The sequence below is a fragment of the Haematobia irritans genome, chromosome 1, assembly GCF_050003625.1.
Source record: "Haematobia irritans isolate KBUSLIRL chromosome 1, ASM5000362v1, whole genome shotgun sequence".
In the NCBI taxonomy this organism is placed as follows: Eukaryota; Metazoa; Arthropoda; class Insecta; order Diptera; family Muscidae; genus Haematobia; species Haematobia irritans.
Window position 1 is genome coordinate 278,622,710 of NC_134397.1, and position 26,408 is coordinate 278,649,117.

Sequence of the window (26,408 nt, forward strand, 5' to 3'; positions counted from 1 at the left end):
ACCAACCTTAAACTCAAACTTAGAACCCAGCTTATCAGTGCAGCGGAACGTCCCTTTTTCCGAACGAAGATCGGGTTTCCACGGTTTCCACGGAGAAAATCCTTTTTCGTCATTATAGTATCAAACAACTGAATTTTGAATACTAAAAAGTCTGTAAGTTTTTATAAAATAAATATTAATGAACTAAATCACTTTTTTCAATAAAATATGCTAATATTGAAGAAAAACACTCCAAACTTCTTTAAACTTTTACGAAAATGTTCGGTTTCGGCTGATTATTGTTTTTTTGTTGCAGAACATCGGCTTCGGTAAAAAACCGCTTCGGTCGAGCTGCAGAGTGTACACATTAAAAAGTAAAATTTTCGTGGCCAAATAATCGTCCATTCGAGTAACTGGACAGCGACAAAAAAAAAAAAGAAAGTAAAACATAATTCTTCAACGTAATTTTAAACAAAAAGGTATATTTTTCCTTTTAGCGATATAGTAATGTATCCCATAATAATTTTGTGGGCTTATTATAAATTCGTTCATTAGAAAGAATTTAATGATTCATTTGATTTGAAAAAGGTTTCATTTGATTTGAAGAAGGATTCATTGATTCAAAATTCATTTGAATTGAAACTGCTATAATTCGAATAATATCAATTACCAGTATAGTTCTAGAATGCAGATGCGAGATTGTTGTTACTTTTTTAATATTTTGTTCCTATTGCTAAAATAAAATGTTTTCGTTTTTTAAATAGTACTGGTTTGTTTCTTTGATGTACTGGTTTTCAAATCTGTAAAGCATAATACCAACAAAACAATAATATTTCAAACATTGTAATTTATTGCATTATGACAGAATAAACAATTTAGTTTACATTTAGTCTAGGTACATGTATACATATATTAATCTGTCTGTAACTTATAGCGTGATCAATATTCTAAATGAATAAAAATTAAATAATGTCCTAACGACATGTACACACGATTTAACACCTTCATTTACCAACTTAAACAAATATTCATTGTGACGCTTATTTTTATTTATTTGCTGTTGCGTTTCAAATGAATACCATACGCAAATATACATACAATGGCTGTGCAAACATACATGTGTACATATTTCTTTGTCCTATTTATGATCAAGGTATATTCCTACATTACAATAGGATCTAACTTAGTTTAAATATTAAATTGGTTGAGTTAAAATCATGTATGGGTAATTGACGTTCGAACACAGATAAAATAAATGCAATTGGGTTTAGAATATTACATGAATTGAAGATGTACTTTTCTACAAAAACAAGATATGTATATGGGGAACCCTAGAAATTGGCGACTTAATTAACTAAAGTGAACAATAATTTGAAATTGAAGCTTTTTTAAGTTATTGTCAAACACATTATTAATAAACAGATTTGTTTCGTCTAAAGTTTACTAAGCTCCTTTTTGCGCGATCTTGTGGGAAGACTTGTAAAATCCTTCCCAAAATGTGGAAATTTACAATCCCTTGTTGAACCATACTTCGGTTAGAGCTGGATTCTTCTTTTTGATTTCATCCTTTACTTCGGGCTCTAAACTGTCAACCTAGAATTTTTGAATAAAAGAAAAAATGTATTACTTTTTAGAACATGATATTAATAAGTGACATACATTAATGGCAGCTCTTTGACTAAAGAACGCACAACCCATAGGGGTGGCAAAGATCAATACAAAGCCACAGAAAAGTGTTTGAATGGGAGCGCTAGCCTTGGGGAACCGTTTCAAGAAACCGCCTTTTTCCAATTTGTTAATAAGCAAAGGAGTTAACACTAAAAAGAAGACATATTAACGAATTAGTTGTATTTCTATAGCACTGATATTATTATTATTATCTTTTATTTGTACTTTGAAGCCTTAAAGGCCAATTGAGGTAAATTACAATAAATATACTAAAGAATAACTCGCTGAAACAAAGCTTTACTTATAGTCTAAAATGGTTAAAGGTATGTAATTAAAGTGATCACAAATATAAACTTCTTAAGTCTAAAAAAATATAAAATTTTATAATTTTCAATAAAAAAAAACTACTCCTGCATTTATTATTATTTTTTGTTTTTTTTTCTTTTTATATTCGAAATATCTTGATTGTAGAATAATACAATTGATTGTAGAATATTGCTAGTACATTTTTTTTGATTGTATAAGTCCAAATAAAATAAAATGGTATTGTCGTGTAGCCTGATTGCCAAATATCCTATTCTTCCTTCAACATTGTATTTCATGAAAATTGGTTAATAATAGCGACCGAAATACTGCGAATAACAAATACATGGACAGACGGACGGACAAACCGACTCTGAAGGTGATACTGAGTCGATTGGATTGAAAATTTATGATAAATAAATTAAAAACTCAAAAGTTTGCACAAAAATTGTGCCCACAACCACGAAAATACGAAATTTAATTTTGTGTAGCTGTGCTCTTTACGAACAACACCTAAGTCAATGCCGGAACTGCACTCTCAAAAAGATCGCTTCTGTAACATATACTCCCAAACACATTCTGCTTCAAGCATACATATATATTTTCAGGATTGGTCCAAACAAAATATTGTTAGTATTGTTCAAACATATTATGTTTCACCCTAGGCATACACCGGTAGAAAAAAAAAAACTATTAATGCAATTTTCTTTGTATGTATACTTTTTTAAGGTGCCAATTGGTTACTTCCATTTTTTTACTTGCAGCATACTCTCTCGGTCTGCCTTTCTAATCACATATATGTTTATAGGCAATTTCTAAAATAATATATGTTTGCTTGCATCAACACATATTATATTTAAAAAAATTTTATGTCCCAACATAATATGTTCTAGCATATAAGTCGCAAACATTTTATGCTAGTTTATGAACATTATATACTTGTACTTAAAAATAATGTGCTAACAGTTTGAGTTATAAACATATAATTTCTACACCCAAACCCATGAAAAATAGTTTTTTCGTCCGTGTGACTCTTTACGAAAAAATCAAAATTGTTGTTTTAGATTTCAGCTTAAAACTATGCATTGACTAAACTACAAGTGTAGCTTAACCAACAGAGGAAAAGAATGTTTGTCAAATTTATATGGGCAAAGCCCTATAAATCAAAACGAAATGTCAGAAAATTAATTTTTAGAACTGAAACCTCTTTTTCACGGAGAGAAACGAATCATGTATCTGAGTCTATTGTTCATGGTTATCGCAAAATGTTCTTTTTGGATCCGGAAGTGGTGCAAAATTGACGTAGAAACGATGGGCTTGTCATGGGACGGAAGTCCTCCATTTCAACAGCCGTTGCACTGAATTTGCATCACTTCTTTAGGTGTGATTCGAATTCAATGTTTTGGTTGTGAATTAAGAAATTTTGTGATATTTTGTCAAATAAATAATTTTTAACATTTTTGTATGAGTTTTAATGCATTCTTACGCTTGTGTGGAACGTTTGGCATCAAATATTTTCAAAAATTCGCAATTTTTTCAAATTGGATTTAGCATTTTTTTAGACAAATTTTAAATGATTTGTATCATTTTATGAATTCTTACTCCGTTTTTAACCTTTTTGAAACAAAAAAGTTAAAATTGCCCATTAAAAGTATGAAAAAAACAAGTTATAAAAAATTGAATTAAAAGAACTTCCTGGGAAGTTAAAATAAAGAACATCATTGGGAGTGCATCTTCTGGAAGTGCTTTTAAAGTTGTGCCTTTGGAAGAACTTCCAAATTTTTTTGCTGGGTAGGTCTTTACCTTTCTTCTTTAGTCTCTCTTCATTATTCGGAAGTTTCCAAACATATATATGTTTATATAAAATTTCTAATTTAATATATGTTTGCATCCAAAGACATAATATTTAAGAAAATGTAATTCCCAAACATAATAGTTCTAACATATTAACATATACATATGTCCGAAACATGCTATACTAGGTTATGAACATGTTTGCACATAAAAATAATTTAAGTACCAAACATATAATTTGTACACCGAAACATATGTAACTACAGTATTCTTCGTACATGTATGAGATGAGATCTGTCACCGAAAGAAAGTCGTTACTACGGATTTCAAAGTCTAGAGTTTAATTAAAATGAAACAGCTTCAAACTCTGATATTCCAGCAATTATCAGGTCTATTGATTATTTTCCTCTTGGAATATAAAAATTAAGTTTTTCCGATAAATTATTCGAACTTACCCATGCCAGGTGTAGCCATAGCTATTCTACTGGCAACGACAGCGGTAATGCCTACTGCGGCAGCCTTCTTGGATATGCCCATTTCATTATTTTGTTCATCCAAGAGAGTGACACCATTTTTCAACTCTCTAAAAGAATGGATAATATGTAAGAAGATGCATTTTTTCATTGCGGTACTGTACTTACTGCAAACGCATCATGGGGACATTGATGCAATTGGCAGCAGCGACAGCGGCCAAAGGAACCAAACGGCCAATTAAAGGATTTAGGTTCTGGAAAACAGTGAAAAAAAATGTTATTTATATTTTAGCTTATCAAAATTGAAATATATGTATAAAAAAAGTTTTAATGAAAATAAACATCAAAACCGAGCATCAATATTCCTCTTGTGGTAAGGACAATACTTTCTTGCCCTAAGATATTCTTTCGTAGGAAAGTATTATATTTGTGTTTAAATTATTCGCTCTTTTTCTATAGACTTGGACACCTACCTTGACAATTCTGTTAAGGGATAAAGCGGTTGTTAAAGCACCACCTGTAGCTAAGATGTACGACGTAACTAATTGCCTGCAAAAAAATTGATAAGAAAATATTTTATGACCATATAAATTAGTAATATTCATCTGATTTCGAATTTCACACAGAAAAACAAAGTTAACTATTTTATGCGACAAATGAATTAAATTATATTCCATTTTTTAGATGTTCAGAATGCGTTGTTAAAATAACGAGAATTTACGGACATTTGTTGGGATTTTTAACCACCATTCACGAAATTCTTACTTCGACAAAAATGAACTAAACTTAAAGAAAAAATCATTGGCACCAAATCAATGTATTAACCACAGTGTAGTTCAGTCTTACTAGTTTTGAGGAGTGGATGAACGATTTTAACAGATGTGCTGAAAATCGTACAATATAAAAATAAAAAGGTGACGGCACACAATCATCGATGATATTATACGGATTTAAAAAAATCTTTAGGTACTCGATTACTGGCGACATATCATGTTAAATCGCGATGGTTTTTTGATAAATCTCATAAAAAAAATGTTGAGTTTTTCTGTCAAAATTAAAGATAATACTGGCATTTGCCAATGTCGATAAAAATATGGCAAATAAAAATATGTATATATGTACATTTTCATAACTTGATAAGATTTTCTAACCTAACCTTGAGTCACTTTTCATTGGGTAAGATGTATAATAATTATATACAATTATGGGATAAATGGTCCCACTCCGAAAAACCATGTAATTAGTAAGAAAAATTGCATATCCACCATTCTAGAACAAATAAATATAATACATGTTATTTTATAGTCTTTCTAATATTTTTTCTTTAAATGTTTATCCCTCCGTTAGTCTTTAACTAGGATGAATTGTCCTTCATAATTTTAAATGAACTGTGTTTGCATCATATTAGGTTAATATTATTATAATGTAGTAGTAGTGTTAGTAGTAGTTGTTTTACTTTATGGATATATTTAATAACGTTTAATTTTAATTTTTTTGTGTAAAAACTAATTACTCGAAAACTTACTCTTTTGAGATGGGTGTTGAACCCGAGCGATTTGTGTAGTTCACTACAGCGTTGAATGTTTGATTGACCCATTGCCAGAAGACTACAGCCGGTGTTGTTTTGTAGAAGGAAAGCATACCTGAATTGAATAAAAGTAAAATTTGTATAAATACACTGAAAGAAAACATTGCTGGCAATTGCCAATGACCTTTTTAGTGTTTGTGATAACGTGCTTCTTTATAGTAATTATATCTCAAGAAATCCATTACATTTTTCGAAAAGTTTTGAAGCTCTCCTTTCTTCTATTTGTGCCCTTCTATTCTATTCGTCAGAAAATTGTGGATATTTAGCACAATTTCATGGGAACGGAATTCAATTTTTCGATTCTTCTCGCTATTGAGAAAAAAAATTCTTCCTGATCCAATCAAGAAATTAATTGATCCATAGATTTTTTAATTGAAGTTGCTTCATTCGCGAAAACGGTAGTATCAAACACAGAATCAATTAAAAATAAAAAAATATGCTTGATTACAAAATTAATTGATTTCTTCGATACTTCCAATTAATTTTTTAATTGGTTCAAAAAAAATTAACTGAATTTGGTAGGATACATCAATAATTTTTTTAATTGAGGCAATTACTTATTTGTTGTATTTTTACTAATTCATTTAACTTTAAAGATTTTATACTTTCTTATGAATTTTTCGATTGTAACAACAGTGATTTTTTTCTTATGATTTGGGCTACTCTAATTATTTTCGAATAAAATTTTCAATAATAGTTTTATTTATTATATTTATTTAATTAAAATAATACTTGGGATAAATAATATTTTCAATTAAAAACTTTAAACTTTTAAATAATAATTTCTTTCTCCTTGAAAGCCCATTTTAGAACAGATCTAAAAATAACCAAAAATAAAGAGTAAGAAGGTCGTACAAAAAAATTTAACAATAATTTCTTAAATAGCTTTATTTTTCAAATTGATTAAAACATTAATTATCTGTTAATTTTTTAATTGACTACGTTTTCAACTTCTATTAACTTTTAATTTGAATTATTTTGTTGATATTTGTTGTCCTTTGAAGAAACATATTACATATCATAAATTCCCCATACTAAAATCTGGGCCGTCATTTATTGAACCATGTTTCTTTGAAATATCGATAAGTATTTAACCCTTATTCTGTAGTAGTGGGTCAAAATTGCCCAAACCATTTTTATATGGTTATATTTTTTTATATGATCATTATTTCGACTTGAAACTTCTTAACTTTCATTTTTATAAGAATGTTATTCTAAAGAATTAGTTCAGTTTAAAGATCTGTTTAGCTTAGCCCTTTAAAAAAGTTCCGTATTCTGTATTAGTGGGTCTAAATTATAAATTTATGTTGGGCAAATTTGACCCACTAATACAATATGCGGTATTTTATTTAAGTATAGGGTAAGGGTTAAGGGGCTGGAGCAACTTGGAATTTATGTTTTGTAAATCTTTGGATTAAATATTCCATATACATATATAAAAGAAAAATTCAAGAGAACAGAATTCAATTCAGGGGACGAATGGCTCTCAGAGGATTTACACAGAAAAAATTCCTGTAGTAAGAGGTAGTTTTCCAATAAAACAGTTTCCTTTTTAAAGTAAAAAAAATAATGCCTACATTTTGTTGCTAGACAATATTAAGATATTAAAATATTTGTTTTTCCAAGTGCTCCAAATAAAAATGTTTCAAAAACTTTTTTTTGTATAATCGTCATTTTATGGTGGTCGGACCAACTACATTTTTTTGACAAATGCATTGCACATACAATATGTCTGTATAATATATATGTATGTACGTAAAAGTATATCAGGTATTAAATAACTTAAAAGATAACAAAGTCATCAGAGGGCAGAATACCACACACATCGGTACGACATAACACTATCATATTGAATGTACACTAAAATTCTCGTTCATTGAACTTGGGCATGATCTTGAAATGTTATTTAAATAAACGGAAATATTGTAATTCATTCATTAATTTTATACATTTCACTGTAGATTCCTAGTACTTTCAGAGAGTGGATACAAAATCCGAATTGTAATTGTCCCAATTAACATTTTAATTAAATAAAAAATTATATATAATTGAAAATTTTATAATTAGTTTCATAAAATTTTGAAATTATAATAGAATGTACAAATTCATATAAAATAACAAGACAATTATTTCAGCTAAAGGAAAATAATTATAAATATTTAAACATTAAATAATTGAAAGCCTTAATAAAAAAAAAACATAAATTGTGTTTTGCGACCCAAATCAGTTAAAGTTTTAATGGAACCAATTAAAAAACTAATTGAAAGATCCGAAGAAATCAAATAAATTTTTAATCAAGTATATTTATTTACTTTTAATTAATTCTGTGATTGATACTATCATTTTCGTGATTTAACCAATTTCAATTAAAAATATAATTGCATCAATTAATGTCGTAATTGAATAAAAAAAAATGTTTTCTGTTTATAACCAATTGTACTTTGGTCAATAAAAAATATTTCTAAAAAATACGATCTAAAGCTTGAGAACTTCTTTTCTATTTGATACAAGAGTGATCGAATAAAATCAAATTATTTAAAACATCGAAAAAGTATTCGGAAAAGTGCGAACGTCGTCCACAAAAAGTATGACATTTTCCATAAGTTAGGTTAGGTTAGGTTATGTGGCAGCCCGATGTATCAGGCTCACTTAGACTATTCAGTAGAGGTGTGCACGTGACACGAAATTGTTGACGGCTACGGCGTCAGTGTGCGTGAGCGTGATTAACCAATCAAATGTCGTGCGTGAGCGTGAGTCACGAAAATAATATAGTCGTGAGTGTGCGTGAGTAACGAATTTCGGAAAAACACGCTCACGAAAATAATCCCGCTTACGAACATAAAATGCCTACGAGTTGAATTCATATATAATGGTAGTGACATCCTAGGTGTTAACGTGTTTTATAACGCTCTCGATTTTAATATACTCATGTTTTTAGTCAGGTTCTATAGGTAAAATACTCATAAAATTATTCGTGAGTCACGAGGTTTTTCGTAAGTTACGACATTTTTCGTGAGTCACGATATTTTTCGTGAGTCACGACATTTAAAAGATTTTCGTGCGTGAGTACAAATTTTCTTTTCGTGAACGTGCGTGAATAATATTTCTCCGTCGTGAGTGTGCGTGAGCAAAATATTACTCACGTGCACACCTCTACTATTCAGTTCATTGTGATACCACATTGGTGAACTTCTCTCTTATCACTATGTGCTGCCCGATTCCAAGTTAAGCTCAATTTTTATAGCCGAGTCCGAAACGTCGTTCCACATTGCAGTGAAACTACTTAGAGAAGCTTTGAAACCCTCAGAAATGTCACCAGCATTACTGAGGTGGGATAATCCACCGCTGAAAAACTTTTTGGTGTTCGGTCGTAGCAGGAATCGAACCCACGACCTTGTGTATGCAAGGCGGGCATGCTAACCATTGCACCACGGTGGCTCCATAAAAAGCACAAACTAGTTTCGTAGAATGTGTGCAATGTATTCATTAAAAGCACGAAAGTTTTTATTAAAATATGAGAAAATCATTTCGGCAAAAGATAGCAATATTTCATTCTTTTTTTGAAAAATAAGTAAAGTTGACTTAAATAAAGAAATCACTTGTACTTACATCCTGTAATCAATGTGTTCATGGGCACTTGTGCCGACATGCGACCGATTATTAAAGATTTCTCTCCAGTTTCAGGATGAAAGGCGGAATCATACAAATATTTAGCTCTCCACAGATCTTCGACATTTTTCACTTCTGGTACAGGCTTGCCAGCACGGTAGTCGGTCACAATACGTTTTGCTCGCTCCAGTTCATCATTGGTGGCCAATAAATTAAGGGGATTTGTCAAGAGGAAGAAATGTTTAGCACGATTCATATAAGTGCTTTGATCATACTTGGGCTGATCGATATCAACTTTGGCTATGTCCGACATTGTGATTTTTGTTTTTGTGGCGGACTAGTGGAACCGTAAATTAATCTGTAGGAAAGATAAAGCATAATAAACGTTTTTAAAAGAAAGGCATAGATTTTTACAAAAACATATAAAAGATTATATAATACGAAACACCCCGTTATATGTTTTTTTTTTTTTTTTTTTTTTTAATTTTCACATTGAACTTAAAACATACTTTTACCCACAAAATAATCGAAGTGGGAGTTGAGAAATTGGACAACGTCATACTAAATGTTGCATCTACGGCGCTCGATATATGCAGGATAGTTTTGTTTTTAATTTGTAAAATTCTTCATGAAAAACTCACAAATGATGTTCATTTTTAAGTAATTAATAATGAGCAACATTTGCTCGATTTTCTATCCAATTTTCTGACAGTAATACTGCTCATTTTCATATGAGCAGAACTTTGATTGTCGGTATTTGCTTAATGGCATAGGCGTAGCTAAAGGGGTTTTATGGGTTTCCATCTCCCCCTACCAAATACCATGCAGTATTTATTCAAACCATGATTATATATCATTGAATTAATATTCTGGTTTCTTTCCATATATAAGAATTTATTTTTTCTCTTTTTGAGGTATCTTCACAATGAGCACACATTGTAGCTTTTATCCCCTACGAAAATGTTGCTAGCTACGCCAATGTTTAATAGATAATTGTGACAAATAAAAATAAAAATTCAAAATAAAATTTTTTATACCAAAAATTTTGAATTTTTCAATTTGCTTTAAATTTATGACACAAAAGTATCGAAATAAATTGTCCTCATAATTCTTGCGGACCGTATCATATTTCGAAGCATACATCGATCACTTCCAGATTTTCTCTATTTTAAATTTCCATCTTGTTGAACTTGTTGTTCAACAAGTGAGAAATTTAATTCAATTTGACTGACAATCAAAGTTTCAATATAGCGACTGACATTTTTGTTTTTATAATACTAAAACTACCTTACTAAATCTGCCTTGAGTAATATCTTCTTATTGAACAAAAATATCATAAATGACAAGTACACCCTCAAAAAAAAAAAAAAAAATCGCCGCTGTAATATACTCGTATACTCCCAAACATATTCTGCTTCAAGCATATATATAATTTGACAATGTATTCAAACAAAAAAATTTTTGCACTGTGCAAACATATTATGTTTCACCCTAAGCATATCTTTTTTAAAGGTCCCAAATGGCCGATAAGCAATCATGAACGTTTACTCAGCAACCTATACTTTTATTTGTTCTAATTACACTTGCAGTTTTATATATCTTTCGTTATCTATCTGATCGATATCAACTTTGGCTATGTCCGACATTGTGATTTTTGTTTTTGTGGCGGACTAGTGGAACCGTAAATTAATCTGTAGGAAAGATAAAGAATAATAAACGTTTTTAAAAGAAAGGCATAGATTTTTACAAAAACATATAAAAGATTATATAATACGAAACACCCCGTTATATGTTTTTTTTTTTTTTTTTTTTTTTAATTTTCACATTGAACTTAAAACATACTTTTACCCACAAAATAATCGAAGTGGGAGTTGAGAAATTGGACAACGTCATACTAAATGTTGCATCTACGGCGCTCGATATATGCAGGATAGTTTTGTTTTTAATTTGTAAAATTCTTCATGAAAAACTCACAAATGATGTTCATTTTTAAGTAATTAATAATGAGCAACATTTGCTCGTTTTTCTATCCAATTTTCTGACAGTAATACTGCTCATTTTCATATGAGCAGAACTTTGATTGTCGGTATTTGCTTAATGGCATAGGCGTAGCTAAAGGGGTTTTATGGGTTTCCAATGTGTGTGAAGATAAATTTTAAAATTTAACTTTAACAGAGCAATTTTAACAGGTTAACAGAGCTATGTTAACGGTTAACAGAGCTCTTTTATGTAAAAAAATTGGAAATTTGAATTTAATTTTAGATTAAAACTTAAAAAATGGCGTTGTATGTGCATTAAATTTAAAAAACAACTCAATAATAATAGAAAACACAATGAGTAATAACTAACTTAAAGGAATATTGGGAGTATATATCTCAGAACTGTTAAAGAATGGCTGGTTGCAAAAATAAGTGGTAATAAATTGATTTGTTTAAAGTATGAAATTGGAGATAGATAGATTGATAAAACTGGTACCACATATAGCTCTCGTCGAGTGCTATCAGAAAGTACAAGAGTTATATTCCAAATTCATTTCAGATGCGAGAAATTTTGAAATTTTAGAAATCTGGAATGGCCCACTGTGCTGGAATGGAAAAAGATAGGTTAATGAAACTGGTACCACATATAGCCCTCGTCGAGAGCTATCAGAATATATACGTGTTGTATTCCGAATCCATTTCAGATTCGAGCAATTTTGAATGTAAAGTTAAATGATAAAAATCTAAAGTGGCCCACTGTGCTGGATTACAAATAGATAGGTAAATGAAACTGGTACCACATATAGGCCTTTTTGGGCGCTATTAGAATCTACAAGAGTTATATTCCGAATCCATTTCAGATTCGAGAAATTTTGACTCTAAAATTAAATTTTAAAAATCTAAAATGGCCCACTGTACTGGAATGGAAAAAGATAGGTCAATGAAACTGGTACCACATATAGCCCTCGTCGAGAGCTATCAGAATATATAAGCATTATAATTCAAGTCCATTTCAGATTCGAGAAATTTTGATTCAAAAGAAAAATTTTATAAATATGAAATGGCCCACTGTGCTGGAATGGAGAATGATAGGCCACTGAAACTGGTTTCACATATAGCCCTCGTCGAGAGCTATTAGAATGTATAATCATTACATTCCAAATTCATTTCAAATTCAAGAAATTTTGAAATTAAAATTAAATTTAAATTTCAAAAATATAAACTGGCCCACTGTGCTGGACACGAAAAAGATAGGTCAACCAAACTTCTACCACAAATAGCCCTTGTCGAGTGCTATAAGAATCTATAGGCATTATATTCCGAATCCATTTCAGATTCGAGAAATTTTGAAATTAAAGTTAAATTTTAAAAGTCTGAAATGGCCCACTGTGCTGTGGAATGGGGGAAAGATAGGTCAATGAAACTGGTACCACATATAGCCTTCGTCGAGAGGTATCAGAATATATAATTGCTATATTCTAAATTTATTTCGAAATATTGTCAAAATTAGAAATAAAATAGACATATTTTCCTTTTGAAATTTACCTCTGTGACTGCGTAGCAAAATGTGTTAAACCTCGCTGTTATTAATATAACATAACATACTTTACTCTGAGAGCCGCTCTCTTGATTCGACTCTCAACAGATATTGTGAAAATAACATAGCAGTGTCTCACTATTAACTCAAGTATTTTTGAAATTAAATTTTAAAATAGAAAAACTAAATTTTTTCAAAATCGTAAAAAGATAGGCGAATGAAATTAACGTCAATAATAGCTCTTATCTAGACCTATCAGAATATATAAGCATCATATTACGAATCCATTTCAGATTCGAGAAATTTTGAATGTAAAGTAAAATTGTAAAAATCTCAAATGACCCACTGTGGTGGACACGAACAAGATAGGTTAATGAAACTAGTACCATATATAACCCTCGTCGAGAGCTATTAGAATATATAAGCGTTATATTCCAAATCCATTTCAGATTCGAGAAATTTTGAAATTAAAGTTAAATTTTAAAAATCTCAATTGGCCCACTGTGCTGGAATGGGGAAAGATAGGTTAATGAAACTGGTACCACATATAGCCCTCGTCGAGAGCTATTAGAGTATATAGGGGTTATATTCCAAATCCATTTCAGATTCGAGAAAATTTGAAATTAAAGTTAAATTTTAAAAATATGAAATGGCCCACTGTGCTGGAATGGAGAAAGATAGGTCAATGAAACTGGTACCACATATAGCCCTCGTTGAGAGCTATCAGAATTTATAAGCACTATATTCCAAATCCATTTCAAATTCGAGAAATTTTGACTCTAAAATTAAATTTTAAAAATCTAAAATGGCCCACTGTGCTGGAATGGGAAAAGATAGGTTAATGAAACTGGTAGTACAAACAGCCCTCGTCGAGAGCTATCAGAATTTATAAGCATTATATTCCAAATCCATTTCAGATTCGAAAAATTTTGAAATTAAAGTTAAATTTTAAAAATCCAAAATGGCCCACTGTGCTGGAATGGAGAAAGATAGGTCAATGAAACTGGTACCACATATAGCCCTCGTTGAGAGCTATCAGAATATATAAGCATTATATTCCGAATAAATTTCAGATTGGAGAAAGCGTGAAATTAAAGTTAACTTTTAAAAATTTAAATGGCCCACTGTGCTGGACACGAAAAAGATAGGTTCATAAAACTGGTACCACTTATAGCCCTCGTCGGGAGCTATCATAATATGTAAGCATTATATTCCGAATCCATTTCAGATTTGAGAAATTTTGAATGTAAAATTATATGATAAAAATTTAAAGTGGCCCACTGGCCGGACTGCAAATAGATAGGTAACTGAAACTGGTAGCACATATAGTCCTCATTGAGTACTATCAAAATATATAATTGTAATATTCTAAATTTATTTCGAAATATTGCGAAAATTAATAAAAAAAATAGACATATTTTCCTTTTAAAATATACCTCTGTGACTGTTTAGCAAAATATGTTATCCGTCGCTATTATTAAAATAACATAACATAACATACTTTACTATGAGACTCGCTCTCTTGTTTTGTTTACAGATTCGACTCTTAACAGATGTTGTAAAAATAACATAGCAGTGTCTCCCCATTACCTCATGTATTTTTGAAGTTAAATTTTAAAATAGAAAAATTCAATTTTTTCAAAATCGTAAAAAGATAGGCGAATGAAATTAACGTCAATAATAGTTCTTATCTAGATCTATCAGAATATGTAAGCAGTATATTCCGAATCCATTTGAGATTGGAGAAATTGTGAATATAGAGTTAAATTTTAAAAATCTCAAATGACCCACTGTGGTGGACACGAACAATATAGGTTAATGAAACTAGTACCATATATAACCCTCGTCGAGAGCTATTAGAATATATAAGCATTATATTCCAAATCCATTTCAGATTCGAGAAATTTTGAAATTAAAGTTAAATTTTAAAAATCTCAAATGGCCCACTGTGTTGGAATGGGGAAAGATAGGTTAATGAAACTGGTAGTACAAATAGCCCTCATCGAGAGCTATCAGAATTTATAAGCATTATATTCCGAATCCATTTCAGATTGGAGAAATTTTGAATGTAAAGTTAAATTTTAAAAATCTCAAATGACCCACTGTGGTGGACACGAAAAAGATAGGTTAATGAAACTAGTACCATATATAACCCTCGTCGAGAGCTATCTGAATATGTAAGCATTACATTCCAAATCCATTTCAGATTCGAGAAATTTTGAAATTACATTTTGAAATTAAAGTTAAATTTTAAAAATCTCAAATGGCCCACTGTGTTGGAATGGGGAAAGATAGGTTAATGAAACTGGTAGTACAAATAGCCCTCGTCGAGAGCTATCAGAATTTATAAGCATTATATTCCGAATCCATTTCAGATTGGAGAAATTTTGAATGTAAAGTTAAATTTTAAAAATCTCAAATGACCCACTGTGGTGGACACGAAAAAGATAGGTTAATGAAACTAGTACCATATAAAACCCTCATCGAGAGCTATCTGAATATGTAAGCATTACATTCCAAATCCATTTCAGATTCGAGAAATTTTGAAATTAAAGTTAAATTTTAACAATATGAAATGGCCCCCTGTGCTGGAATGGAGAAAGATAGGTCAATGAAACTGGTACCACATATAGCCCTCGTTGAGAGCTATCAGAATATATATTTGCTATATTCTAAATTTATTTCGAAATATTGTCAAAATTAGAAATAAATTACGACATATTTTCCTTTTGAAATTTACCTCTGTGACTGAATTTTGCTGAAACTTTATTTCTATACAGAAAATTTTGCCAAAATTTTATTTCTATAGAAAATTTTGTCAACATTTTATTTCTATAGACAATTTTGCCGAAACTTTATTTCTATATAGAAAATTTTGCCAAAATCATATTTCTATAGCAAAATTTTATTTCTATATAAAAATTTTGTCAAAATTTTATTTCTATAGACAATTTTGCCGAAACTTTAATTTTATTTAGAAAATTTTGCCAAAATTATATTATATCTATAAAAAATTTTGTCAAAATTTACTTCCGTAGGAAATTTGTTCTTTTTTTCTATAGAAAATTTTGTGAAAAAAAAATTTTAATAGAAAATTTTGTACAAATATTTTATTTCTATAGAAAAATTTTCAAGATTTCTATAAAAAATTTCGTAAAAATTTTATTTCTATAGAAAATCTTGTCAAGATTTTATTTCCATTAAAAAAAAAATTGTGAACATTGTATGTCTATACAAAATGTTTGCAAAATTTTATTTGTTTAGACATTTTTTGCAAAATTTTATGTCTATAGAAATTTTTTTCAAAATTTTATTTCTATAGACAATTTTGTCAAAATTTTTTTCCATAGAAAAATTTTGTCAAAATTTTTTTCCATAGAAAAATATTGTCAACATTTTTTTCTAAAGAAAAATTTGTCAAAATTTCTATAAAAAATTTCGTAAAAATTTTATTTCTATAGAAAATCTTGTCAAGTTTTTATTTCCATTGAAACAAAATTTGTGAACATTTTATGTCTATAGAAAATGTTTGCAAAATTTTATTTCTATAGAAAATTTTGTCAACATTTTATTTTTATAGACAATCTTGTCAAAATTTTATTTCTATAGAAAATTTTGTCAAAATTTTATTTCTATAGGAAATTTTGTCAAAATTCTATTTCAATGGAAATCGATGTCAAAATTTTATTTCTATAATTTTGCCGAAACTTTTTTTCTATATAGAAAATTTTGAATCTGAAATGGATTTGGAATATAACGCCTATATACTCTAATAGCTCTCGACGAGGGCTATATGTGGTACCAGTTTCATTAACCTATCTTTCCCCATTCCAGCACAGTGGGCCAATTGAGATTTTTAAAATTTAACTTTAATTTCAAAATTTCTCGAATCTGAAATGGATTTGGAATATAACCCCTATATACTCTAATAGCTCTCGACGAGGGCTATATGTGGTACCAGTTTCATTAACCTATCTTTCCCCATTCCAGCACAGTGGGCCAATTGAGATTTTTAAAATTTAACTTTAATTTCAAAATTTCTCGAATCTGAAATGGATTTGGAATATAACGCTTATATATTCTAATAGCTCTCGACGAGGGTTATATATGGTACTAGTTTCATTAACCTATCTTGTTCGTGTCCACCACAGTGGGTCATTTGAGATTTTTACAATTTTACTTTACATTCAAAATTTCTCGAATCTGAAATGGATTCGTAATATGATGCTTATATATTCTGATAGGTCTAGATAAGAGCTATTATTGACGTTAATTTCATTCGCCTATCTTTTTACGATTTTGAAAAAATTTAGTTTTTCTATTTTAAAATTTAATTTCAAAAATACTTGAGTTAATAGTGAGACACTGCTATGTTATTTTCACAATATCTGTTGAGAGTCGAATCAAGAGAGCGGCTCTCAGAGTAAAGTATGTTATGTTATATTAATAACAGCGAGGTTTAACACATTTTGCTACGCAGTCACAGAGGTAAATTTCAAAAGGAAAATATGTCTATTTTATTTCTAATTTTGACAATATAAATTTAGAGTATAGCAATTATATATTCTGATACCTCTCGACGAAGGCTATATGTGGTACCAGTTTCATTGACCTATCTTTCCCCCATTCCACAGCACAGTGGGCCATTTCAGACTTTTAAAATTTAACTTTAATTTCAAAATTTCTCGAATCTGAAATGGATTCGGAATATAATGCCTATAGATTCTTATAGCACTCGACAAGGGCTATTTGTGGTAGAAGTTTGGTTGACCTATCTTTTTCGTGTCCAGCACAGTGGGCCAGTTTATATTTTTGAAATTTAAATTTAATTTTAATTTCAAAATTTCTTGAATTTGAAATGAATTTGGAATGTAATGATTATACATTCTAATAGCTCTCGACGAGGGCTATATGTGAAACCAGTTTCAGTGGCCTATCATTCTCCATTCCAGCACAGTGGGCCATTTCATATTTATAAAATTTTTCTTTTGAATCAAAATTTCTCGAATCTGAAATGGACTTGAATTATAATGCTTATATATTCTGATAGCTCTCGACGAGGGCTATATGTGGTACCAGTTTCATTGACCTATCTTTTTCCATTCCAGTACAGTGGGCCATTTTAGATTTTTAAAATTTAATTTTAGAGTCAAAATTTCTCGAATCTGAAATGGATTCGGAATATAACTCTTGTAGATTCTAATAGCGCCCAAAAAGGCCTATATGTGGTACCAGTTTCATTTACCTATCTATTTGTAATCCAGCACAGTGGGCCACTTTAGATTTTTATCATTTAACTTTACATTCAAAATTGCTCGAATCTGAAATGGATTCGGAATACAACACGTATATATTCTGATAGCTCTCGACGAGGGCTATATGTGGTACCAGTTTCATTAACCTATCTTTTTCCATTCCAGCACAGTGGGCCATTCCAGATTTCTAAAATTTCAAAATTTCTCGCATCTGAAATGAATTTGGAATATAACTCTTGTACTTTCTGATAGCACTCGACGAGAGCTATATGTGGTACCAGTTTTATCAACCTATCTATCTCCAATTTCATACTTTAAACAAATCAATTTATTACCACTTATTTTTGCAACCAGCCATTCTTTAACAGTTCTGAGATATATACTCCCAATATTCCTTTAAGTTAGTTATTACTCATTGTGTTTTCTATTATTATTGAGTTGTTTTTTAATTTTAATGCACATACAACGCCATTTTTTAAGTTTTAATCTAAAATTAAATTCAAATTTCCAATTTTTTTACATAAAAGAGCTCTGTTAACCGTTAACATAGCTCTGTTAACCTGTTAAAATTGCTCTGTTAAAGTTAAATTTTAAAATTTATCTTCACACACATGGGTTTCCATCTCCCCCTACCAAATACCATGCAGTATTTATTCAAACCATGATTATAAAGGGTGATTTGTTAAGAGCTTGATAACTTTTTTAAAAAAAAAAACGCATAAAATTTGCAAAATCTCATCGGTTCTTTATTTGAAACGTTAGATTGGTCCATGACATTTACTTTTTGAAGATAATTTCATTTAAATGTTGACCGCGGCTGCGTCTTAGGTGGTCCATTCGGAAAGTCCAATTTTGGGCAACTTTTTCGAGCATTTCGGCCGGAATAGCCCGAATTTCTTCGGAAATGTTGTCTTCCAAAGCTGGAATAGTTGCTGGCTTATTTCTGTAGACTTTAGACTTGACGTAGCCCCACAAAAAATAGTCTAAAGGCGTCAAATCGCATGATCTTGGTGGCCAACTTACCGGTCCATTTCTTGAGATGAATTGTTCTCCGAAGTTTTCCCTCAAAATGGCCATAGAATCGCGAGCTGTGTGGCATGTAGCGCCATCTTGTTGAAACCACATGTCAACCAAGTTCAGTTCTTCCATTTTTGGCAACAAAAAGTTTGTTAGCATCGAACGATAGCGATCGCCATTCACCGTAACGTTGCGTCCAACAGCATCTTTGAAAAAATACGGTCCAATGATTCCACCAGCGTACAAACCACACCAAACAGTGCATTTTTCGGGATGCATGGGCAGTTCTTGAACGGCTTCTGGTTGCTCTTCACTCCAAATGCGGCAATTTTGCTTATTTACGTAGCCATTCAACCAGAAATGAGCCTCATCGCTGAACAAAATTTGTCGATAAAAAAGCGGATTTTCTGCCACTGATTTTGGTAATAAAATTCAATGATTTGCAAGCGTTGCTCGTTAGTAAGTCTATTCATGATGAAATGTCAAAGCATACTGAGCATCTTTCTCTTTGACACCATGTCTGAAATCCCACGTGATCTGTCAAATACTAATGCATGAAAATCCTAACCTCAAAAGAATCACCCTTTATATCATTGAATTAATATTCTGGTTTCTTTCCATATATAAGAATTTATTTTTTCTCTTTTTGAGGTATCTTCACAATGAGCACACATTGTAGCTTTTATCCCCTACGAAAATGTTGCTAGCTACGCCAATGTTTAATAGATAATTGTGACAAATAAAAATAAAAATTCAAAATAAAATTTTTTATACCAAAAATTTTGAATTTTTCAATTTGCTTTAAATTTATGACACAAAAGTATCGAAATAAATTGTCCTCATAATTCTTGCGGACCGTATCATATTTCGAAGCATACATCGATCACTTCCAGATTTTCTCTATTTTAAATTTCCATCTTGTTGAACTTGTTGTTCAACAAGTGAGAAATTTAATTCAATTTGACTGACAATCATAGTTTCAATATAGCGGCTGACATTTTTGTTTTTATAATACTAAAACTACCTTACTAAATCTGCCTTGAGTAATATCTTCTTATTGAACAAAAATATCATAAATGACAAGTACACCCTCAAAAAAAAAAAAAAAATCGCCGCTGTAATATACTCGTATACTCCCAAACATATTCTGCTTCAAGCATATATATAATTTGAGAATGTATTCAAACAAAAAAATTTTTGCACTGTGCAAACATATTATGTTTCACCCTAAGCATATCTTTTTTAAAGGTCCCAAATGGCCGATAAGCAATCATGAACGTTTACTCAGCAACCTATACTTTTATTTGTTCTAATTACACTTGCAGTTTTATATATCTTTCGTTATCTATCTTCGTCGCCATCTTAATATTTTTTCTCTACTTTCACTCACTCTCTCTGACGTATCTAAAGGAAAAATTCCAGAATTGCAAAAAATGGAAGCGGATATCAAGGTCCGCGCATTTGTGATAAAATTTACTAATTTTAAGAAACGCTGAACTTTTTCGTGGGAATTACATATCTTGTAGATCTTTATGCTTCATTTCCCTTTTTTAGTTCATTTAACTAAAAAAATTAATAAAGTCAAAGAAACTTTATCGGAGGAGACAAAACACAATTTAGCAAGACAGGCCTTTGCAAGTATAGTTCAGTTGCTCATGTTTAAAATAAAATACTACACCCAGAAAAAAGGGGCTCTAATGCCAACTGAACTTTATTTTAGTTCATGAAGATTAATTGATTTTAGTTAAATTTTGCACAATATGAGTAAATGTTCCTTATTTGAATAATTTTTTGCTAACTTTAATGACGTGAACTAAAAATAAGAAAAAAAATTGTATACAAATATAGTGCACAATTTTACTAAAAAATAAAATAGTTCATATTTTCCTAAAATGGCAGAAGTTTGCTTAAATTGAGTTCATAAGTCTCTCAAATGAGTAAATTTTACTAAAATTATACCTGTCATGAACTTCGTATAGCGCTAAAGACATTTTAACAATTTTTAAATCCAATTTTTTCTTTCAACATATGAAATTTTCTTCAATTTGACAAAAATTATTAACCTCTTTGTAACATGTTGCAATTAGAAAACTATTTTAGTTAAAATTTTCTAAAATAAACTTTTTCACTTTTTTTGGGTGTATACAGTTACGTTTTTTGCTTGATGGACTTTATTAATGTATGGGCCTATTATGTATGCTAACAATTAGGGCAAACAAAATCCAAAAGAAAAAAGGGGAAAGTTACATTTATTGTATTTATGACGTTTTAATATATATTATATAAAGTACATATTTTTTCAGTATCGAAAAATATGTATAAATCATATATAAAATAAAAATTTTCAATAACATAATGCATTCATTAGTACCCCCTCAAAACCAGTATTTTTTTTTCAGTTATGAACTTTTTTCATACAATTTACGAATTCCGTGTTTGGAAAATTTTTGTGAACACTATTCTGAGCACGGCCGGGGCCTTGGCCACCTAATGGCCCCGGACGTGCTCAGTTTTGGGGCAGTTCTTGGTCATAGAAGATAGTTTTGGATAACATAGGAAGTTCTTTTAACTCAAATTTAATTATTTCGCTCTTTTCATATATTTAATGGGGATTTTTTTTTTTTTAATTTGTCGAAAAATATATTTAAATCCATTCTAGAAAAATTGAGAATGTTTGAAAATATTTGTGGTCAAATGTTTGAGACAAGCACTAGAATGCATTAAAAAAAACATAAAAAAGAAATATAAAAATATTTAGTTGTTATTATTTATATCACCATTTTTTTGCAATTCACAACCAAAACAATGCATTCCTTTTTTGGCGAAAAGTAGCAAAATTTTCTTTTTGGATCCAGAATTGGTGCAAAATTGGCGCAGAAGCGATGAATATAACATAGGATTTCCACCATTTCAACAGCTGCATCACTTCTTTAGATGTGCTCCGAATGCATTGTTTTGGCTTTTTAACAGGGTATATATGCATAGATTTAAATTTTACATTGTATTTCAACAAATTCATTTGGCCATAAAAATTGTATGTGTTGTTATCAGACTAACACAAAAATAAGTACTAATAAATACTAATTATAGTAAAATTGTTATTATTTAAAATTGAGTTTAATCGAAAATTGTATTAACAAATATAGCGGCATGAAAACATTTTCGATTTTTGACAAAATTATCACATTTTAATCAGTTGACATAACTTTATCTACAATGCTCGTAATATAATAAACAGAAATGTTTTGTATATCTAACTGGAAATCTAATTAAATGAATGTTAACTCAATCGTATTTATTGTAGATTGTGCAGCAGTATGTAGATAAATTATATAAAAATGGAACTTGCAATTGGTACTGAAGTTTGGCGTTAATTAGTGTATAAACACATACATGCGAACAAGTTGACGATACAATTTGTCATCAATAAACCGGCATTAATAGATTTTTAAACATTCCTCTTGGTAACAGTGTTGACAGAATTTTCCAGGCTCTTGTCCTCAAATTTGGATGCCTTTATTCCCAAAAATCCTCATTTTTAGAATTAATCACAAAAATGCCCAATACATTTTTGACAAGTTTTTATGAAAAAATAAAGAACTAGGCTCTGCTGTAGAATATCCGTAATAATTTTTTAAAATTAGAAAAAAATATAAAACTTTTATTATGCCAGTTTGCGATGTACAATAAGATCAAGATTTCAAAACGGGTGATCAAAATATCATCCGCGAGAATCATCAAATTTTTATCTTAAGAAAATTCCACATAAAAAAATTTCACGAAATTTTTTCCAGTTAAAATCTTAATTGAGTTTTAAAAAATATTCAATTAAAAATTTAATTGATTCAACAAATTTTTTTAATTGAAACAAAAATCAACCACACAAATTAATAGTATCAATTAATTTTTTAATTGACTGCCAATTAATTTTTTAATTGATACTATAATTTCTGTGATTGAAGACATTTCAATTAAAAAATTAATTAGATCAATTCATTTCAGATTTTTTTTTGTGTGTCAATGTGAAGACTTTGTTAATCATCACCCTCTAAAAAATCGCTTCTGTAACATATACATTCTGCTTCAAGCACATATAGTTTCAGGATTGGTCCAAACAAAATATTGTTTAATTAAAAATGTTCTTTATGTGTTTGCATTTTTAAAGCGCCAATAGGTAATTCCATTTTTTTACGTCTCTCTTTCTATACACATATATGTTTATAGGCAATTTATAAATTAATGTATGTTTGCATCGACACATATTATATTTAAAAAAATGTTATGTCCCAAACATAATATATTGTTACATATTAACATATCTGTCGCAAACATGTTATGCTAGTTTATGACCATTATATGATTTATGACCTTTATAAACCACATAGTAGTCAGGGTATAAAGGGTTATACGGCCAAAATTTGGTCAATATAAACTTGACGTATTTCTTTCAATTTTGCATTTAAAAAACCTGAACACCCCTCATTTTGAAGGTGTGTGTGTGTAGAATGTTGCTCCTATTTTGATTTTGGAATTCACTCTTCAGTTGTCAAAATGCCGTCCAAGCAAGAAGAGCAGCGTATCAAAATTTGGCTCGCGCATCGCGAAAATCCGAGCTACTCGCACGCAAAGCTGGCAAAATCGCTAAAAGTTGCCAAATCAACCGTTACAAATGTAATTAAAGTTTTTGGGGAACGTTTGTCGACAGCCAGGATGTCTGGATCGGGGGGAAATCGAAAACCGGAAGCCGCTGAGACGACAAAGAGAGTTGCCGGTAGTTTCAAGCGAAACCCTAACCTCTCTCTCCGAGATGCCGCAAATAAGCTGGGTGTATCGTCTACAACCGTGCATCGAGCCAAAAAACGAGCCGGACTATCGACTTACAAGAAGGTAGTGACTCCAAATCGCGATGATAAACAAAATACGACGGCCAAAGCGCGATCCCGGAGGCTGTACACGACGATGCTGACGAAGTTTGACAGCATGGTAATGGACGACGAAACCTACGTCAAAGCCGACTACAAGCTGCTTCCGGGACATGAGTTTTATACGGCAAAAGGAAGGGGAAAGGTAGCAGATATTTTCAAGCACATAAAACTGTCAAAGTTCGCAAAGAAATATCTGGTTTGGCAAGCCATCTGTACCTGTGGCTTGAAAAGCAGCATTTTCATAGCTTCCGGGACTGTCAACCAATAAATTTACGTGAAAGAATGTTTAAATAAACGTCTGCTGCCTTTCCTGAAGAAACACGGTTGTTCCGTACTGTTTTGGCCGCCAACAACGTGCAGGTGGTTCCCAAGGACAAGAACCCTCCCAACACGCCCGAGCTCCACCCAATTGAGAAATACTGGGATATTGTCAAGCGGAACCTAAAGAAGACCAGAAAAAACTGCTAAGCAGCAGTTCAAGGCAAACTGGCTTTCTGCGGCGAAGAAGGTGGACAAGGTGGCTGTACAAAATCTGATGGCAGGTGTCAAGCGTGAGGCCCCGCAATTCGGATTTGGAAAAGCGAAAGCCTAACTGAATATTTTTCCTGAATTTTATACTAATTGAACTTGAAAAAGTAATTTAATTTGATTTTTTAAATAAACGATTTCACCGATTTACACGCGTAAATCGACGAAATTTTGACCGTATCACCCTTTAATAACTTTGATCTGCCAAAGAAATGTTCTACCAGAAATATTGATTTTAGACCCCTTGAAATAGATACCGATCGACTCAGAATCACCTCTTGGGTTGATCTAGCGCTTGGTGTCCGTTCTTCTGTACGTCCGTCTGTCCATCCGTCTGTCTGTCCATGTATTTTTTGTTCATAGAATTCCGGTCGCACTTATTAACCGATTTTGATAAAATTTGGTACAGGGTGTTTTTTGGGCACAACGCTATTGAAATCGGTTCAGATTTAGATATAGCTCCCATATGTATGTTTCGTATATATATATATATATATATATATATATATATATATATATATATATATATATATATATATATATATATATATATATATATATATATATATATATATATATATATATATATATATATATATATATATATATATATATATATATATATATATATATATATATATATATGGGAGCTATATCAAAATCTGAATCGATTTCGATGAAATTTTGCACATTCAGTTAGTAATATACTGGATCTAGCCAACTTAGAATAAGATCGGTTAATATATAAGGGTTTTATATATCGCCCGATTTCCTTATTACCTCATTTTTGACCATAGCTCCCATACATATTTATCTCCCGATTTTCCCAAATTTGCCCGTAAACTCTTATTTATTAACCAATGGTACTCAAATTCCAAATTTTTATGTACTAGCCGATCGTATTTAGACTTACATATAGCTCTTACATAATAATATTGCCCGATTTTTACAAATTAGGATTTATTACCCACAACTAATTGAGCGATTTCCTCATTTTTAATAATGGACTCAATAATAGTGGCATACTAACTCTGTAGGTGCAAAATCAACTATAGCTCCTAATATCAGACATTTCTGCTCAGTTTGTAACAAGAGCCCCATAAATATGTTCTTAAATATGGAAATGCGGTTTATCTCCAAAAGCTATACCAATGATACCCCACAAATGTTAATGTTTACTAATTCAGTAGGGGATGTTTATGGTATGATATAGTCGGCCCCGCCCGACTTTCTACTTTTCTTACCTGTTTTATTAAAACTTCGTTAATTGTTAAAATTATTATACAATCTTTCGAATTACATTATTAGACTTTGACGGGGAACTACATAAAATACAAATATAAAATTAAAATTTTAACAAATAAACAAAACATCTGTTTTTTTTTATAAAAACTAATTGCCATCTAATCTCTTTCGGTTTGGCCAATTCATGCCAATTTCTATGGAGGATTATACGGCAATATTCGTATAGAACCCATTTCTCACATGAAAACCGAGATGATAATTTTATTCATATTTTATTCCTTCTCCATAAGTCCCACTTTTTACTTGCTACCTTTCGACCTTGATGAGTATTTGTAGGTAAAAACTGGGATTTAGAAAAAAGTAATAGATAGTAATTTTAATAAATTATATCATTATTTAACTGAATGGATCACAAATACATTTAAAATCAATTAAATTCAATTTTATTATTATATAATTTTATTTTGAATTTTTCAGAACTTCATTATTTTAAATTTAGGTACATAAC

General features: G+C 30.5%; 1 protein-coding gene across 2 annotated transcripts in view; it reads right to left on the bottom strand.

Annotated features, from left to right (window-relative positions):
- Positions 1-806: 806 nt before the first annotated feature.
- Sfxn1-3 (Sideroflexin-1-3) overlaps positions 807-26,408 on the bottom strand; it is a 30,025-nt gene continuing 4,423 nt past the window's right edge. For both annotated transcript variants that reach the window (XM_075296185.1, XM_075296195.1), the window contains exons 2-8: positions 9,415-9,772; positions 5,743-5,860; positions 4,691-4,766; positions 4,386-4,471; positions 4,200-4,327; positions 1,639-1,796; positions 807-1,572 (exon numbers count right to left, since the gene is read on the bottom strand). In XM_075296185.1, the coding sequence (XP_075152300.1) occupies positions 1,486-1,572; positions 1,639-1,796; positions 4,200-4,327; positions 4,386-4,471; positions 4,691-4,766; positions 5,743-5,860; positions 9,415-9,727 (966 nt within the window). In that variant the 5' untranslated portion in view covers positions 9,728-9,772 and the 3' untranslated portion in view covers positions 807-1,485. The remainder of the gene's footprint in view (positions 1,573-1,638; positions 1,797-4,199; positions 4,328-4,385; positions 4,472-4,690; positions 4,767-5,742; positions 5,861-9,414; positions 9,773-26,408) is intronic.